We start from the raw sequence: 18,152 nt of genomic DNA, 5'->3' as shown, positions 1-18,152 counted from the left end.
CATCTTGTATTGGCATGCCAGGTTCAAGCCCCAGCTATTCCACTTCCAATCCAACTTCCTACTGATGCACTTGGGAAGGCAGATGATGCCCCAGGTGTTTGGGCCCCTGCCACCCATGTGGGTCACCCAGATGAAGTTCCCAACACCTGGCTTCCACCTGGCCCAGGCCTGGCTGTTTCAGTCATTTGGGAAGTGAACTAGCAGATGGAGGATCTCCCTCTCCCTCTCATCCTCCCTCTCCCTCTTTGTCACTCTATTTTTCAAGTAGATAAATCTTTTTAAAAACGATTGGACAAAAAGGGTGTGATTAATAAACTGGGTGGGAAAACCCAGTAAGGCCTGTCCAGATTCTTAAGCATTGTTTTTTTCCTGGGTATGGGGCAGGACCCCTCCCCCCTTTTTTTTGATAATTATTTTATTTCTTTGAAAGAGTTACACAGAGTGGTAGAGCCAGAGAGAGAGAGGTCTTCCTTTCTGCCAATTTACTCCCCAAATGACTGCAACGGTCAGAGCTGAGCTGATCTGAAGCCAGGAGCCAGGAGCTTCTTCCAGGTCTCCCACGCAGGTGCAGGGGCCCAAGGACCTGGGCCATCTTCTGCTTTCCCAGGCCATAGCAGAGAGCTGGATTGTAAGAGAAGCAGCCGGGACTCAAACTGGTACCCATATGTGATGCTGGCGCTGCAGGCTGGGGCTTTAACCCACTGTGCCACAGCGCTGGCCCCAGCACTCCTTCTGAAATAAAGGTCTTATCTACTATCAGGTCAAAGAATTCATGACCAACCACAAGACAGAAAGGAAGCAGAAGATTCTGTGTGCTGCATCAGTGTGGGAAGAGAAATCCTAATTTCTGTGGCTTACCTTGGTGAGGGAGTTAGGAGTCAGGAACCATGGATAAAATGTGTGTGTATACTCACACAAACGCACACACACGCATATAAAAAAATATTGCTGGTGGAAAGGATAGTAGTAGGGGTAAAATTATATGGTAATAAAATTAAACCAGGGCCGGCGCCACGGTTCACTAGGCTAATCCTCCGCCTGCGGTGCCAGCACACTGGGTTCTAGTCCCGGTCGGGGCGCCGGATTCTGTCCCAGTTGCCCCTCTTCCAGGCCGGCTCTCTGCTGTGGCCCGGGAAGGCAGTGGAGGATGGCCCAAGTGCTTGGGCCCTGCACCTGCATGGGAGACCAGGAGAAGCACCTGGCTCCTGGCTTCAGATCAGCGCAGTGCGCTGGCTGCAGCGCACCGGCCGCGGTGGCCATTAGAGGGTGAACCAACGGCATAGGAAGACCTTTCTCTCTGTGTGTCTCTCTCTCTCTCTCTCACTGTCCACTCTGCCTGTCAAAAAAAAAAAAAAAAAATTTAAACCAGGTATGAAGGAAGGAAGGAGAAGAAAGTATCAATAGTGATTTCTGCATTTCCAGTTTGTGTCACAGAATGGATGTTGATAACATTTTGAGAGAGGGACCCCTAGAAGAGAATTAGATTTTAGCAGGAAGATCGTGGATTAGAATTTTTTACATTGATTAATTCATTTTTTTGGAAGACAGACCAACAGGTAGAGAGAGACAGGTAGATACACAGAGTATATGCTCGCATTTGCTGATTGACCCTCCAAATGCCCTGGGTGCTGGGAGCCAGGAACTGAATCCACCTTGCTCATGGAGTGACAGAAACCCAGTCAATTGAGCTGCTACCACTACCTCTCAGTATCTCCTTCCCAGGAAACTGGAGTCAAAAGCAGGCCCAGATATCAAATGCAAGCAACCATATAGGATGCAGGTGTCTCAACAGTTAAGCCCAATGCCTGCCTCCATGAGTTAGATTTGATGTGTTGACAATTGATTACATATTCAGAGAGAGACATTAACTAGGTATTGTAAATTTAGGACTGAAAATATAAATAATGAGGACTTTTGGATATATTGATAGTAATTAGTGTTGTGGACATAATTGAGGTTTCTCGGGAGAAAGAATATGGCATTGAGTATGTAGGTAAAAGGTAAAGGACTTGAAATGCTAGTGATTGATAGCCAAGTAAAAGTAAGTTTAAGCTTCATAAGAGATTGAGAAGCAGTAAAGTGATAGCAGTTGTTTCTAATCAGGTTGATGTTTCCAGGAACATACTACGTTCAAAATATGTATAAAATGTGGTATCTTTACTCAGACTACACAGTCCATTACCTTCTCTCCAAACCAGAAATTTTAACAACCTGATTTTTTTTCTCTAGTAATCTTTTCCAGTTTTTTTTGTTTGTTTGTTTGTTTGTTTTTAAAGATTTATTTATTTATTTGAAAGGGTTACACAGAGAGGAGAGGCAGAGAGAGAGAGAGAGAGAGAGGTCTTCTATCTGATGGTTCACTCTCCAAATGACCACAGTGGTCAGAGCTGAGCTGATCTGAAGCCAGGAGCCAGGAGCTTCTTCCAGGTCTCCCACATGGGTGCAAGGGTCCATGGACTTGGGCCATCTTCTACTGCTTTCCCAGGCCATAGCAGAGAGCTGGATGCGAAGTCTTGAACCAGCGCCCATATGGAATGCCGGCGCTTCAAGGCCAGGGCATTAACCTGCTGCGCTACAGTGCTGGCTCCATGATCTTTTCCAGTTTTTAATAGCTGTCTTTTTTCTTTTGTTTTTAACCATTGTATTCTGCCTAGTTCAATGTAGTCTAGTGAATATCAAAATTCTCATCATTTTTTTTTTCCTTAACTGATTGGATCATAGCAGTTTTGCTTAAAAATTTCTGATAGTTTTATCATCACTACTGAATAGAATTCAGGCTTCTGACCATAGTTTCCAATCTTTCTATGACCTGGTCCCAGCAGATTTTCCTGTTTTATCCTTCCTTGTGCTTTATCATACTGGGTTGCTTATTATTTCCTGGGTGTGCTCAGCATTTTCATGACACAGCTTTTGTTCATCTTATGAACACAGATGAAAGAACATACAGACTGTGGTCACTTTTAGCAGCCTGTCAGATCACTGCTTATCCTCTCACGACTGCTCCAGTGCTTCTCCTAAAAGGCCTTAGCCAGTCTCTCTCAGTTGTAATGACAACTGTCTTGCTTTCACAGTTGTAATGACTACTGTCTTCTGCTTTCCATCGCTCTTTACCCCTTTGTAGTACTTATTTTATTTTGCCTTGCAGTTGTTCTTGTTTCTGTCAACACTACTTGGCAGCTGCAAGCCTCTTGAGAAAGCACTATAACGTATTTGTCTGTTTACCCTACACTACTTTTGTCTGTGTTCATAAATATTGAATACACTGTGGACATTAAGACTAGGATAAAGGGCCAGCGCTGTGGCATACTAGGCTAAGCCTTTCCCCCCCAACCCCGCCCCCTGCACTGGCATCACGTATGGGCGCTGGTTCATTCTGACCCAGCTTTCTGTTAATGACCTGGGAAAGCAGTGGAATATGGCCAGAGTGTCTGGGCCCCTGCACCAACGTCAGAGACTGGGAAGAAGCCCCTGGCTTCTGTCTTTGGATTGGCTCAGCTCCTGCCATTGTGGCCATTTAGGGAGTAAACCTGTATCTCTTTCTTTCTCTCCCTCTCTCTCTCTCTCCTTCCCTCCCTCCCTCCCTCCCTCCGATTCTACCTCTCAAATAAATAAATGAAAATCTTAAAAAGACTAGGATAGAAAGAAAAATACTATTTTAAGTATTAATTTTTCTTATTATTCCATTTGATATCTTAGCCATACTGCTGTACTTTTGTTGTTGTTTGAGAGGTATAGAGAGACAGACAGAGCTCCCATCTACTGGTTCACTGCACACCTGTCTGCAATGGCTGGGACTGGGCCAGGCTGAAGCTCAGAGCCTAGAACCCAATCCAGGTCTCCATGTGGGTGACAGGGACCCAGTTTCTTGAGCCAACACTTGCTGCCACCTGGGCACTTCACAATGGGATGTGGGAATCTTAAGTTTTAACCACTAGACCAAATGTCTGCCTCTCTGTTGTACTATTTATATAATTATATATATACAAAGCACTTTTTTTTTTTTTACAGAAGCATTTCAGGGTGGGGAGGAGCTTTTTTCTTTTTAAAAAGAAAGATCTTAAATTGGCTTTAGCAATCACTGTTCTTTATTTTTTAAAAAATCTAAACTTTGGAAAGGCTTTTTTTTTTTTTAGATTTATTTATTTATTTGAAAGATGGAGTTACAGAGAGGCAGAGGCAGAGAGAAAGATCTTCCATCTGCTGATTCACTCCCCAAATGGCTGCAACTGCCAGAACTGGGCCAATCCAAAGCCAGGAGTCAGGAGCTTCTTCCAGTCTCCCACCTGCGTGCAGGGGCCCAAGGACTTGGGCTGTCTTCCACTGCTTTCCCAGGCCATAGCAGAGAGCTAGATCAGAATTGGAGCAGCCAGTCTCGAACAGGCACTCATATGGGATGCTGGCACTGCAGCTGGTTGCTTTACCTGCTGTACTACAGCGCCAGCCCTGGAAAGGCTATTTTAAAATCTTAAAGTTGTGGCCGGCGCCGTGGCTCAACAGGCTAATCCTCCGCCTTGCGGCGCCGGCACACTGGGTTCTAGTCCTGGTCGGGGCACCGATCCTGTCCCGGTTGCCCCTCTTCCAGGCCAGCTCTCTGCTGTGGCCAGGGAGTGCAGTGGAGGATGGCCCAAGTGTTTGGGCTCTGCACCCCATGGGAGACCAGGAGAAGCACCTGGCTCCTGCCATCGGAACAGCGCGGTGCACCGGCCGCAGCGCGCTACCGCGGCGGCCATTGGAGGGTGAACCAACGGCAAAAGGAAGACCTTTCTCTCTGTCTCTCTCTCACTGTCCACTCTGCCTGTCAAAAATAAAAAAAATAAAAATAAAAAAAAAAAAATCTTAAAGTTGTGTGCTCATTATAGAACAATAAAAAAAAAATATTCCTAATGGTAGCTCAGGATTGATGTAATATTCATTAAAGGATAATCTTCTGAAGAAAATAATAAGTATTATTTTAGTGGCTAATAATCAGGAGATAATCTTAGGTTCTTTTTGTTGTTTGATGTGCCTACTATTTATTTGCATATCACAATTTAAGATAATGAAATATTTTGTAGGGATTATTAAATATTATATACAGGAGTTATTCCAAAAGTTTATGAAGATGTTTATTATGAAAAATTATCTCTGCCTTTCAAATAAATAAATCTTTTTAAAAAATTGTGCATGCATTTCAGTTTTGTGCTCTAAAGCATATATTCCAATTCTGTCTTTCCATAAACTTTTTGAAGTACCTTGTGATTTTTCCTACCACTATAAGGTTGTGTCTTTATATTGAAATAACGACTTAATGACTTTTCTAATAAGAAAACTGTTGAAATAAAATGCTAACTTTAGCTCAATTATTAAATTTCATTTTCCCTCTTAATGCAGCTCTCAAGAGGCAGAATTTGTATAATAACCCTTTCAACTCTATGAGTTACACAAGTCCTTACAGTCCAAATGCCAGTAGCCCATACAGCAGTGGCTTCAATTCTCCATCCTCAACTCCAGTACGACCTCCTATAGTCAAACAGCTTATACTTCCTGGAAATTCAGGTAAGGAAAAAGGAAAATAGAGTTTACTATGGAATGGTTTCTAACTGACTGACATACCTCAGAAAATAACTTTCTTAGTAGTTTAGGTTCTTTTTTTTTAATATTAATGAAACTTAACTGGTTAAAGAAAATCTCACTGCATTGCTACCTTACACCAGGTTAGTACTGTGTCTCAACGGTACAAAGTTAGGTTATACCCGTATAGTTTTCTTTAGCTCCTGTCTGAGAGTTTGTGTTTTTTTAATGAATGTGTTTTCTTTTTAATTAGCTCATAATAATTGTACATTTTGTGGGGGTAGTGTGGTATTTCAATATAGGCATACAATTTGTAATGATAAAATCAAGGTAATTAGTATTTTCATTTCTTTATCATTTATTTTTTATTGGAACTTTTGAGTTCTTCTCTCTTCTAGTTCTTCATAAAGTATTTAATAGGTAGCCGTGAACTGTAGTCACCTCCTGTGCTGTGGTGTGGAACACCAGAACTATTCCTCCTATCTACGTGTTTTGGTGTCTGTTATCCATTCCTTCTACTTAGAGGTTTTTTGTTTTTTGGATCCTCCCAAACCTGATTTAATTAAATCAGATCACAAGGCTGGTTGTTTTAATCAAAAGATCTTTAGAGCAGCCTGTTTAGGTTGTAAAACCTACTGAGTTTAAAACTCATTTTTTAAGGAGTTATAGTAAGCTTTGACACTGCAGTTAAACTATAATGTAAATTGTATGTAAATGTGTCAGGAGTGGTGGGGCTGTACCAGTGCTATGGGAAGGACAGATTGCTGTGAACTGAAGAAAGTGTGTTTTGCGTTGCTTTTGTAATTGACTCTATTACTATGTACTATATAGCCTACTTTTCTTTAGAATTTATCCATTCAGTTACTTGTATTGGTGCTATTGTTATGACTATTACAGCTTCCTTAGAAATTAAGATAGGAACTGCTTCAATTTTTTTACCTGTGTACTCCCTAGTCTAATGATTTTATTGACCCTGCTGTTTGCATAACATGTGTAAGTTGTCCTTTGCTACTGATTTCACTTGTGATAATGTCATATTAAAAAGTATAGCCTGCAGGATTTATTTTAAAATGAAGAATTTGATTCAGACATTATTGGAGCCTAACCTAGTACTTTTCCCATCATGTATACTATGCTCTTATTTAACTGGTAAAATAGATGTTAATTATTTTGTATGTTTCTTGCTCTTCTTACATGCCTTTCATGTTGAAATTAACTCTTCTGGGAAAAAAATTCTGAGAAATAAGTGTTTCAAATAAATCAGTATTAGAAATACTAGTGGCAACATTGGGATTTTATTCTTCAGTAGAAGTTGGTGGTCAATGAAAGCATTTCTTTAGAAACAGGTTAAACTCTTTTAGACAACCTCTGACCTTTCTTTGGTCCTCCTTTTGGTTTTGAAAGATCACATAAATTTTAAGAAGTTTTATTTTAAGTTATAACTGGCTCATAAAAAATACATATTTATGGGATACCATGTGATGTTTCAAAATACTTTTTCTGTGTAGTCATTTTCTTCATCTCATTTTTTGTGCTTCGCTACTAAAAATTAGGGAATTCCTTGGACCCCCTATTACTAATTTGGAAAAGAAATTATGTAAACATGAGAATATGCAAGAGAAGACAAATGCTAGAGAAATTAGCCTGGTGTTCTTTTTTTAGTTTGTTCCTAAATCTCTAGAAAATTTAATTTACCTCACATTATAGCTTTCTTGTTTAGGAAAAGCCAATGTTTTTATTCAAGGAAAAGATGATGGTGTTAATTATTGTGTTTGCAAGAAGAAAGCTTATGGAGCAGTTTTGTTGACTGTCTTATAAAAGTTGAAGTCCACTAAAGTGAAGTTACTGCACACCAACTGTTTGTTGGGCACTGTGTTGAGAGCTTCATTGCTCTTTAAGAGCTAACTAAGTTACGCTTAACTGAAAATGTGTTTTCTACTTATGCCGTAGTATATAAAGGAGTCTCTATAGCACTCTTTTTCCTTAATGAGGTCAGCTTCTAATTTCATTATTTGAGAAAAGGTGACGTAATATTGAACTGATTCAGAGGATTTTATTTCATGTTAATTGCAAAAGACATTTATTTAAATTTTGTCTTACCAAAACTTGACATTTTTTCTCTTTTTAAGGTAACTTGAAAAGCTCATCAGACAGAAATCCTCCCCTCAGTCCTCAGTCCTCTATAGATAGTGAGTTAAGTGCTTCGGAATTAGATGAAGATTCAATTGGATCCAATTATAAGCTAAATGATGTAACTGATGTGCAGATTCTAGCCCGGATGCAGGAAGAAAGTAAGTATTTCTTTTGTGAAAAGTTGATGTTTTTTCACTACTCAGTAATTTTGTCATTTTGTCATGGGTACTAAGTACATCTTAAACTGTGGTAGGAACAATAACATTTTGAAAGTAGGAATGTTGAAATGGACATTTCAGAGAATTATTCAATATATATACACTTGTTTGTCCCTTAACTTGTTTTGAGAGTTCATTTTTTTTTTTTTTTTTTTTTTTCTTTTTTGACAGGCAGAGTGGACAGTGAGAGAGAGAGACAGAAAGGTCTTCCTTTTTGCCGTTGGTTCACCCTCCAATGGCCGCTGCGGTAGCGCGCTGCGGCCGGCGCACCGCGCTGTTCCGATGGCAGGAGCCAGGTGCTTATCCTGGTCTCCCCTGGGGTGCAGAGCCCAAACACTTGGGCCATCCTCCACTGCACTCCCTGGCCACAGCAGAGAGCTGGCCTGGAAGAGGGGCAACCGGGACAGGATCGGTGCCCCGACCAGGACTAGAACCCGGTGTGCCGGCGCCGCAAGGCGGAGGATTAGCCTGTTGAGCCACGGCGCCGGCCAAGAGTTCATTTTACCTACCGCAGTTTTATTGTACAGGGAGCAAAGAAAGGCATTTCATGGTCAGGGTCTGTGCCTGGTACTTAGACCCTATGTGTTAATCTGCACTGCTGCTCATTAGTGCAGCTGCCTAACTCTACCTTAAAATAAGCTCACTTCTCCTTTGGACCCTAACTTTATAGACTCCAGTATTTTGTTAGCAGCTTAGTCAGGGGCAGATGTTGGGATAGTGATTAAGTCACTGCGTGGGACACCAGCGTCCTATATCAGAGTGCCTTGAGTTCGAGTCTAGACTTAGCTCTCAATTCCAGCTTGTTGCTGGTATGCACCTTGAGAGACAGTGTGTGGATGATTCAAATACTTGTGTCCCTGCCACTAACATGGGAAACCCTCATTGACGTTCTGACTCCTGTGTTTGGCTTGAGCCAGCCCCAGCTGGTGTGGGCATTTGTAGAGTAAACCAGTAGATTGAAGATCTCTCTTTCTATCTATCTGTCTCTTTATTTTTTAAAATTAATTAATTTATTTGAGAGGCAGAGTTACAGACAGAGGGAGGGACAGAGAAAGAGAGAGGTCTTCCATCTGCTAATTTACTCCCAAAATGGCCACAATGGCTGATCCAAAGCCAGGAGCCAGGAGGTTCTTCTGGGTCTCCCACACGGGTGTGGGGGCCCAAGCACTTGTATCATCTTCCACTGCTTTCCCAAGCCATTAGTAGAGAGCTGGATCCGAAGAGGAGCAGCTCAGACACGACACAAACCAGCACCCGTATGGGATGCTGGCACCACAGGCATAGGCTTAACCTACCAAGCCACAGCACTGGCTGTCTATCTCTCTTTCAAAAAACTAAAATAAAAGCTCAGCCAGCTATTTTTATTGTGTTTTGGAATTAAATAATAGAAATTTTAGTCTTATTGTACTTTATTTTATTTAATTTTTTTATTTTTTGACAGGCAGAGTTAGACAGTGAGAAAGACAGAGACAGAAAGGTTTTCCTTTTCCGTTGGTTCACTGCCCAAATGGCCGCTACAGCTGGCGCACTGCACTGATCCGAAGCCAGGAGCCAGGTGCTTCCTCCTGGTCTCCCATGCGGGTGCAGGGCCCAAGGACTTGGGCCATCCTCCTCTGCCTTCCCCGGGCCACAGCAGAGAGCTGGACTGGAAGAGGAGCAATCAGGACAGAACCAGCGCCCCAACCGGGACTAGAACGCAGAGTGCCAGTGCATCAGGCTGAGGATTAGCCTAGTGTGCTGCATTGCTGGCCATTATTTATTATTATTTATTTTTTAAATTATTTTTTTTTTGACAGGCAGAGTTAGATGAAGACAGAAACAGAGAAAGGTTTTCCTTTTCCGTTGGTTCACCCCCTAAATGGCTGCTACGGCCAGCGCACTGTGCTGATCCGAAACCAGGAGCTAGGTGCTTCCTCCTGGTCTCCCACGCGGGTGCAGGGGCCCAAGCACTTGGGATATCCTCCACTGCCCTCCCGGGCCACAGCAGAGAGCTGGACTAGAAGAGGAGCAGCCGGGACTAGAACCCAGCAACCATATGGGATGCGAGTGCCGCAGGCAGAGGATTAACCAAGTGAGCCACAGCACTAGCCCCCCTTACTGTACTTTAATAATCCCATCTAAGCCATCCACATGCATGAATACATGAATTAAAAAATGCTAAGGGGCCAGCACTGTGGCATAGCGGGTAAAACTGCTGCCTGCAGTGCTGGCATCCCATGTGGGTGCCAGTTCAGGTCCTGGCTGCTCCACTTCCTGTCTGGCTCTCTGCTATGGCCTGGAAAAGCAGTACAGGATGGCCCAATTTCTTTGGCTCCTGTGACCAAGTGGGAGACCCAGAAGAAGCTGTTGGTTCCTGCTTTCAGATCCATGCAGCTCCAGCTGTTGTGGCCATCTGGGGAGTTAACCAGTAGATGGAGGACCTCTCTCTCTCTCTCTCTGCCTCTGCCTCTCTGTAACTTTGCCTTTCAAATAAATAAATATTTTTTTTAAAATGCTGTAAGTGTGATAATTCCTTGAAAATGATTCCCTTCCCTTTTAAAAAAAAAAAAGATATGATTTTCCTTTTACATCATCTCTCCAGATATTTTGTAAGAGTTATAAATGCAGAATTACAAATTTGAGCTGTTGTCCAAGCTCCTTCATTTTTTATTTATTTATTTATTTTTATTTTTGATAGGCAGAGTGGACAGAGAGAGACAGAGAGAAAGGTCTTCCTTTTGCCGTTGGTTCACCCTTCAATGGCCGCCACAGCTGGTGTGCTGCGGCCGGCACACCGCGCTGATCCGATGGCAGGAGCCAGGTGCTTCTCCTGGTCTTCCATGGGGTGCAGGGCCCAAGCACTTGGGCCATCCTCCACTGCCTTCCCGGGCCACAGCAGAGAGCTGGCCTGGAAGAGGGGCAACTGGGACAGAATCCGGCGCCCCGACCAGGACTAGAACCCGGTGTGCCTAGTGAGCCGTGGCGCCGGCCACTCCTTCATTTTTAAGATGAGAAATTCAAAATCCTGTCTGTGGTGATTGTGACTTCCTTAGGATCTTCTTGTTAATGGAGAGCCTGTGTTAGGATCTAGTTTTTCTTTTCTGAAACATCACTCTTTCACTGGTATTAGATGACTTTGATGCCATGTTGGCTGTAACTAGACACTAAGAAGCTATCAGTTACTATTGTGGTTCCCAAACCTAACTATAGGACTAAGTGGACCACAGGAATTTATAGTTTTAAAGATACCCTGAAGTTATTATAACCCAGTAGTTTGGGGAACCCCATTAATAGTATTTTCTGTGTATGACAACAAATATTTTTGACTGGGTTGCTGATACTTAGCAAGACTTGCTTAAAATAATACCTTACCGGCTGGCGCTGTAGCTCAATAGGCTAATCCTCCGCCTGTGGCGCCGGCACACCGGGTTCTAGTCCCAGTTGGGGTGCCAGATTCTGTCCCGGTTGCCCGTCTTCCAGGCCAGCTCTCTGCTGTGGCCCGGGGAAGGCAGTGGAGGATGGCCCAAGTGCTTGGGCCCTGCACCCACTTGGGAGACCAGGAGAAGCACCTGGCTCCTGCCTTCGGATCAGCGCGATGCGCCAGCTGTAGCGGCCATTTGGGCAGTGAACCAACGGCAAAGGAAGATCTTTCTCTCTGACTCCCTCTCTCTCTCTCTCACTGTCCACTCTTTCAAAAAGAATATATATATAATAATACCTTAACTAAATTCTATATTGTTTTTGCACCATAATTTGTTTCTTTGTTGAATATATTGTGTAATAAACATCTACTTTTATTCTGGAGGATTTGTAGTTTTTGAAGGACTTCTAAGGTTGCTTAGTTTTGTTGTTTTTTTTTTTTTTTTTTTTTTTAAGATTTATTTATTTATTTGAAAGTCAGAAAGAGAAGGAGAGGCAGAGAGAGAGAGGTCTTCCATCCGCTGGTTCATTCCCAGCTCCGGCTGCAATGGCTGGAACTGTGCTGATCCGAAGCCAGGAGCTTCCTCCAGGTTGCCTATGCGGGTGCAGGGGCCCAAGGACTTGGGCCATCTTCTACTGCTTTCCCAGACCATAGCAGAAAGCTGGATCCGAAGTGGAGCAGCCAGGATTTGAACCAATGCCCTTATGGGATGCCGACACTGCAGACAGCACCACAGCACCAGCCCCTCTTAGATGTTTCTGAAGGTATCAAACTACATAGGAAACCTCTTTGAGAATTCTCACTTGAAAGCTTAGAATTTGAGCCTTTTTCTGGAAAAAAAAAAAAAAATTATTTGAAAGGCAGAGTTACAGAGAGAGAGGGAGAGTGTGAGCAAGAGCACTTCCATCCACTGCTTCACTCCCTAAATAACCACAGTGGCCAGGGCTGGGCCAAGCCAAAGCCAGTAGCCTAGAACTCCATCTGGGTCTCCCCAGAGGTTGGCAGGGGCCCAAGCACCCAGGCCATCTACTAATGCTTTCCCAGGCACATTAGCAGAGAGCTGGATTTAAAGTGAAGCAGCTGGGACTCAGACCAGCACTCATGGGATACTGGCATCTCAAGAGGAACCATGCTGCTCCCTTAAGCTTGTTTTATAATGAAGCATTTGAAGTTTCATTCATGCCCAAGTATTGAGCTCCTGATATGGGATAGAAGTTTCCTTGGCACTTCTCACCTTCATGAGTAAAATTATGCCAAGATTAAGTATTCAAGGAGTCTGTTTATTTACTTATGTGTATTCTATTCATTAGTTGAACAAAAATTGTCTTCTTTAAATGTTCCTTTAATGTTACTTTCAAATTTGGATTACCTGGGGCTGGCGCTGTGGTATAGTGGGTAAAGCTGCCGCCTGCAGTGCTGGCATCCCATATGGGCGCTGATTCAAGTCCTGGTTGCTCCGCTTCTGATCCAGCTCTCTGGTATGGCCTGGGAAAGCAGACCCCTGAACCCGTGTGGGAGACCCGGAAGAAGCTCCTGGCTTTGGATCGGCACAGCTCCAGCCTTTACAGCCACTTGGGGAGTGAACCAGGAAGACCTCTCTATTTCTGCCTCTCCTCTGTGTAACTCTGACTTTTAAATAAATAAATAAATCCTTTTAAAAAAGTTAGATTACTGTATTGAAGAGTGGAAATATTTGTAAACTTATAGTTCCATCTTGTAATTTATATTTTAGATTCAAGAAAAAAATCTTGAAATTGGGCAGAGATTTATGGATTTTCATGTAATTTAAAAATGACTTTCAGATGTAGCTTATGCATCCTTATATGGGAGGGTATCTGAAAGGAAAAATGGAGCTTTGCTTTACACTTTATACACTACTTGAATTTCTCAATGATAATCTTTAACTTTTAAATTTTAAAAATACCTGGCTGTCTAAAAGTATAATTATAAAATTAACACATTCATTATCTCTAGGTCTCCGGCAGGAATACGCAGCCACCACATCTCGGCGTAGTTCTGGCTCATCTTGCAATTCTACAAGAAGGGGTACTTTTAGTGATCAGGAACTTGATGCACAAAGTTTAGATGATGAAGATGACAATATGCATCATGCAGTATACCCTGCTGTTAACAGGTTTTCACCATCACCACGCAATTCACCTCGACCATCACCTAAGCAGTCACCCAGAAATTCACCTCGTTCACGATCTCCTGCTCGGGGAATAGAATACAGTAGAGTGTCCCCACAGCCCATGATTAGCCGCTTACAGCAACCTCGCCTTTCACTCCAAGGCCATCCCACGGATTTACAGACAAGCAATGTTAAAAATGAAGGTAAAAAGTAGCAGATTTTATAATTGAAATGTTTATGGAAAAATTGTCCTTCATATTTCAGTGTGACAATAAGAACTTTAGCCAAGGTTTTATATTTCAGTTAATTGACTTAAAAGTTTATTCAGGTTTACCATTTTACTACTAGTGAATCAGTATATAAATAAAAGAGAAAGTGAATTTTATCTTACTTGGTTATGTTTCTTTTGCTTTATTTTACTCCTGAAGTGACCTGTATTTTGATTATTTAGATTTAGATTTAGATTTAATATATGACTTGTGATTCTCTTTTTCCTGCCATAAATAGACTCTGGGTTGTTTTGTTTTGTTTTAAAGAATGTAAGTACCTGCTATTTCTTCTTCTAAAATATGCAGAATTTTTAAATAAATTAATTTTTGAATTCGCATTAATATTTTAATTCTCTACCTAGCTGAATGATTTGATTTGATTTTAATGAAAATTCTATTGTAGAAAAACTAAGGCGCAGTCTTCCAAACCTGTCCCGAACATCTAATACACAAGTTGACTCAGTGAAAAGCAGCAGAAGTGACTCAAATTTTCAAGTGCCAAATGGAGGAATACCTCGCATGCAACCTCAGGCTTCAGCCAGTAAGTATTTTTCTTACACTTTCATGTATCAGTTATTTAAAGGAAAGTGAAAATTATAGATATTTATTTTGTGCTGAATAGCTGTATTAAACTATAGCTGTGGTAAAGTTTAGTTTTTATTAGTTGCTATAAGATAATTATAGCTATGTTAAAATTTTAAATTTGTCCCTAGAAAATACCTTGTTCTATGAAACTAGTCTCTACAGAATTTTATAGTAAGCAAGAACTCTGTTTTTAAAAATTAAAGGTGGAATTAGCTTTTGCTTATAGAAATTAGAAGTAGAAATAGTAGCCAGTATGCTGTTCAAAGTATATATTCCGGAGTAAATATTTAAATTGTCTTTAATATTCTCCACTTTTGAAATATCTAAAAGTTTATTGTTATGTATTTTAGAACACACCGTAATCAAAATAAACAATTCTGTGTTCATATTTGTAATATAGTGAATCTATAGTAAGTTGGATTTTTGTAGCCCTTTTCTTTCCAAAACAAAACTACATCACAAAAACTCTTTACTGATTTTGCTTCCACGTCTGTTGATATGAAATTTATGATTTTGACTGGATGGATTTTTGTGCCTGTAAAGGATATTTTATGAAATAATATTTAATCAGTATGGATGTCAAATTAATACATAATCCTAATCCTGCCTAAAATATAGACTAAAATTGAGATGGTGAATTACTAGACATTGTCATTTTTTGAAGATGTGGTCAGTATTTCTGTACTTAAATTATCTTTTGGAAATAAATACTTAGAGTTAAAACTAAACTCAGAGAAAATGAATTATTAAGTATAGCAAAGAAATGTTGATTTTAGTTTTTAACTTTAATGATTAATTAAATGGATACTAATCCATGATTGTGGCAGATCTTTCTAAATGGAGGTACATATTCAGTTGCTATTTGTAATAAATTTTTGAGTGATAGTATGACAAGTAGTATGTCAATAAATGCATTTCTGCTGTAGCGCAAAATATACATTCTTTAAAAGCTTCACATTCTGTAATACTGCACATTAAAATTGACGGGATTTGGAGGGGAAATAGTCTTGGAACAGACCACTTAAAACTCAAGTAGCTTCATTACTAAGCATTAATAAAAACAATGATTAAAGATTTCTGGGAGAAAAAAATAAAAACAGTGATTCCATAAAAATGCTAATACAAAGGCATGTTAAATCCTTAATGAATAAAGTAAATATTGCAACAAATATAGGACTTTATTTGTTTTAAATAGGCGACAATATCTTGATGGAAAGGGAGGGGTAAGACTGTTGAAATGTGGAGACTCATGCAGCACAAATGTCAGAGAGTAATGCAGTGTGAACCTCTAAAACAAAGTGGCCAAACTGAGACATAAAGAAGTAATGCAGGATTAAATGGTTGTTCTGTACATTACTGTACAAAAGAATTGAGTACTTTGAAGAAACTATTACCTATTCACTATAATAAATGTCACCTTTAGTTGACTTTAAATGAACTATTAGAGTCATTTCTATGATCTTACAAGTGCTCAATATATATCCCTTGTGTCCTACAGCTCTCATCTGTCCTGTACTTTGCCATGGAACACAAAGGGTGCATATTCATTCAGATCTTTGTAAGGCACAAGAGGTGAATATTCCCATTGTGGGATATTACCATCAGTATTGGAAGTAATAGCCTTCATTTCCTCAAAACTGTGAGGAATAAGTGATACAAACATGAAGTTATTGACTGTTCATTTATAACTTGCTTAGTGAGTGATAAAATCTTAAAGTATTCAATTCTTTAATTCTTTTATACCCTTCTTTGGCTGTGTTGTACTTAGCTGATTTTATTTCTCTTTTGTTAAGCTACTGTCCCTTGATGGCTCAAAAATCAACAGGCTAAGGGGGAAAAACAATCAAAATGAGTTTTATGTGGCAGACATTGGGCTTGGTGGTAAGAAACCGGCATCTCATATTGGAGTGTTTCAGTTTTGGGTTTGAATGCTGGCTGCACTCCAGTTCCAGTTCAGCTTCCTCCTAATGTGCACCCTGAGAGGTAGCAGATGATAATAAGTGATTGGGTCCCTATGTGGATGATCGAGTTCCTGGCTCACGAGCATTTGGAGGACTTTGTTAGTCTTTCTCTCTCTGCCTCTAAAATTAAGAAAATAAAAAATGGCTTCTGTGATATACTGACAAACTTTCCTATTACCAGCTGCATATGATATTATGAATACAACAGAATTTCACACTATACTGTATTTACATGGGTAGTCTTATTTAATCCTTATAATAGTTCTGTGAAGGGAGTACAGTGACTAGCGCATTTTACAAGTTACAGAAGCTTTGAATGGTTAAACAATTTATCTGTAGTCATATATCTTTTAAGTGGCAGGTTAGGTTCAAACCCATGTTGATCCAGTTCAAGAATCCAGGTTCATTTAAAAAGATTCGTCACATTCATGGTTTAGTACCAAGGTATAAAAATTATCCAGAAATGTAATCTCTAGTTTTCTGAGATTAAAGCACTATGAAAAATTGTCTCCTCAAGATTTATATACCTCATTTATTCAGCTTTATATATGCTAAACAAGCCGGCGCCGTGGCTCACTAGGCTAATCCTCCGCCTAGCCGCGCCGGCACACCAGGTTCTAGTCCCGATCAGGGCACCGGATTCTGTCCCGGTTGCCCATTTTCCAGGCCAGCTCTCTGCTATGGCCAGGTAGTGCAGTGGAGGATGGTCCAAGTGCTTGGGCCCTGCACCCGCAAGGGAGACCAGGAGAAGCACCTGGCTCCTGGCTTCAGATCAGCGCGGTGTGCTGGCTGCAGCGGCCATTGGAGGGAACACCAACGGCAAAGGAAGACCTTTCTGTCTCTCTCTCTCTCTGTCCACTCTGCCTGTCCCAAAAAAAAAAAAAAAAAAAAGCTAAACATGTTTTGTGTCAAATTTAATTTTAAACTTAGTATTCCAGGTCTTGTGGATTGATATTATAAATTGTATAATTAATATTTCTATTATTGTATTTATAGTACTTAAAAATGGTATAGAAGATAGGAATTCATAAAACTTTAAATGAAAAGGTTAGAATTTTAATTTTATTATCTCTGAAATAGTAATAAGTTTTATGCCTTTAAACCTGAAAATTCAGTTAGTTTTACACTTGAGAATATCCTGTTTTAAGGGTTTTTCCTCTTTATATACTTAGTTGATACAAAAAAACAAACACAATATTAATATAGAAGGAAAGAAAATTTTATATCATTCAGAAAGCTAAGTAATAAAACTCACGGGTATTGTTTCTACAATATATGCACTGACAGTCCAAAACAATCTTTGTACTTGGCTTTCAGAGATGCTTCTATATTTAATTTGAATTAAATTCAGAATTTCTTAAAACTTTACATTATAAATCTCTAAACAGTGTCCCAGCTGTTTGATAAAATCAACTGCATCTATATCCTGTTTACCTTATTCCATTATTAGCAGTTCTACCTTTTTCCTCAGGTTGTTCCCTCATACATGCCCTTTATTGGAACTGTTCTAACTTCTGACAGTTTTATAAAAATGAAAATAATTCTTTGTGAAAAAGACAATGTTGGGAAACTGGAATAAGTGCTAATAGAAAAATGTGCTGGCTATATTTTAAACTTTATAGTATTTACTTGCCTTTTCTAGTGGTAGAATTACTATTATATAATCACTTGCTGATTTCCTAGAGTTTTTTTCCTATAAGCAAGTTATTTTTCTTTTTCCCCCAGAAGATGATAATTGACAAAAATAAAAAGGTAAAACATAATGGTATTCTAATCACTAATTTACTATTGGGTAGAAAATATGCATGTAGTTTCATAATGGTATATTATTTCAGTGTTTGAATAATGATCAAGTAGAGGAGTTAAGTAAGTTATCATTCTTTGTAATCATAGATATTTGTTTAA

General features: G+C 40.2%; 1 protein-coding gene across 2 annotated transcripts in view; it reads left to right on the top strand.

Moving 5' to 3' along the window:
* SLAIN2 (SLAIN motif family member 2) overlaps positions 1-18,152 on the top strand; it is an 87,916-nt gene that overhangs the window by 36,914 nt on the left and 32,850 nt on the right. For both annotated transcript variants that reach the window (XM_062213102.1, XM_062213103.1), the window contains exons 3-6: positions 5,371-5,535; positions 7,680-7,841; positions 13,276-13,635; positions 14,105-14,242. In XM_062213102.1, the coding sequence (XP_062069086.1) occupies positions 5,371-5,535; positions 7,680-7,841; positions 13,276-13,635; positions 14,105-14,242 (825 nt within the window). The remainder of the gene's footprint in view (positions 1-5,370; positions 5,536-7,679; positions 7,842-13,275; positions 13,636-14,104; positions 14,243-18,152) is intronic.

Source organism: Lepus europaeus, chromosome 16 (genome assembly GCF_033115175.1).
Source record: "Lepus europaeus isolate LE1 chromosome 16, mLepTim1.pri, whole genome shotgun sequence".
NCBI classification, from domain to species: domain Eukaryota; kingdom Metazoa; phylum Chordata; class Mammalia; order Lagomorpha; family Leporidae; genus Lepus; species Lepus europaeus.
This window is presented reverse-complemented; position numbering and strand designations above follow the sequence as displayed.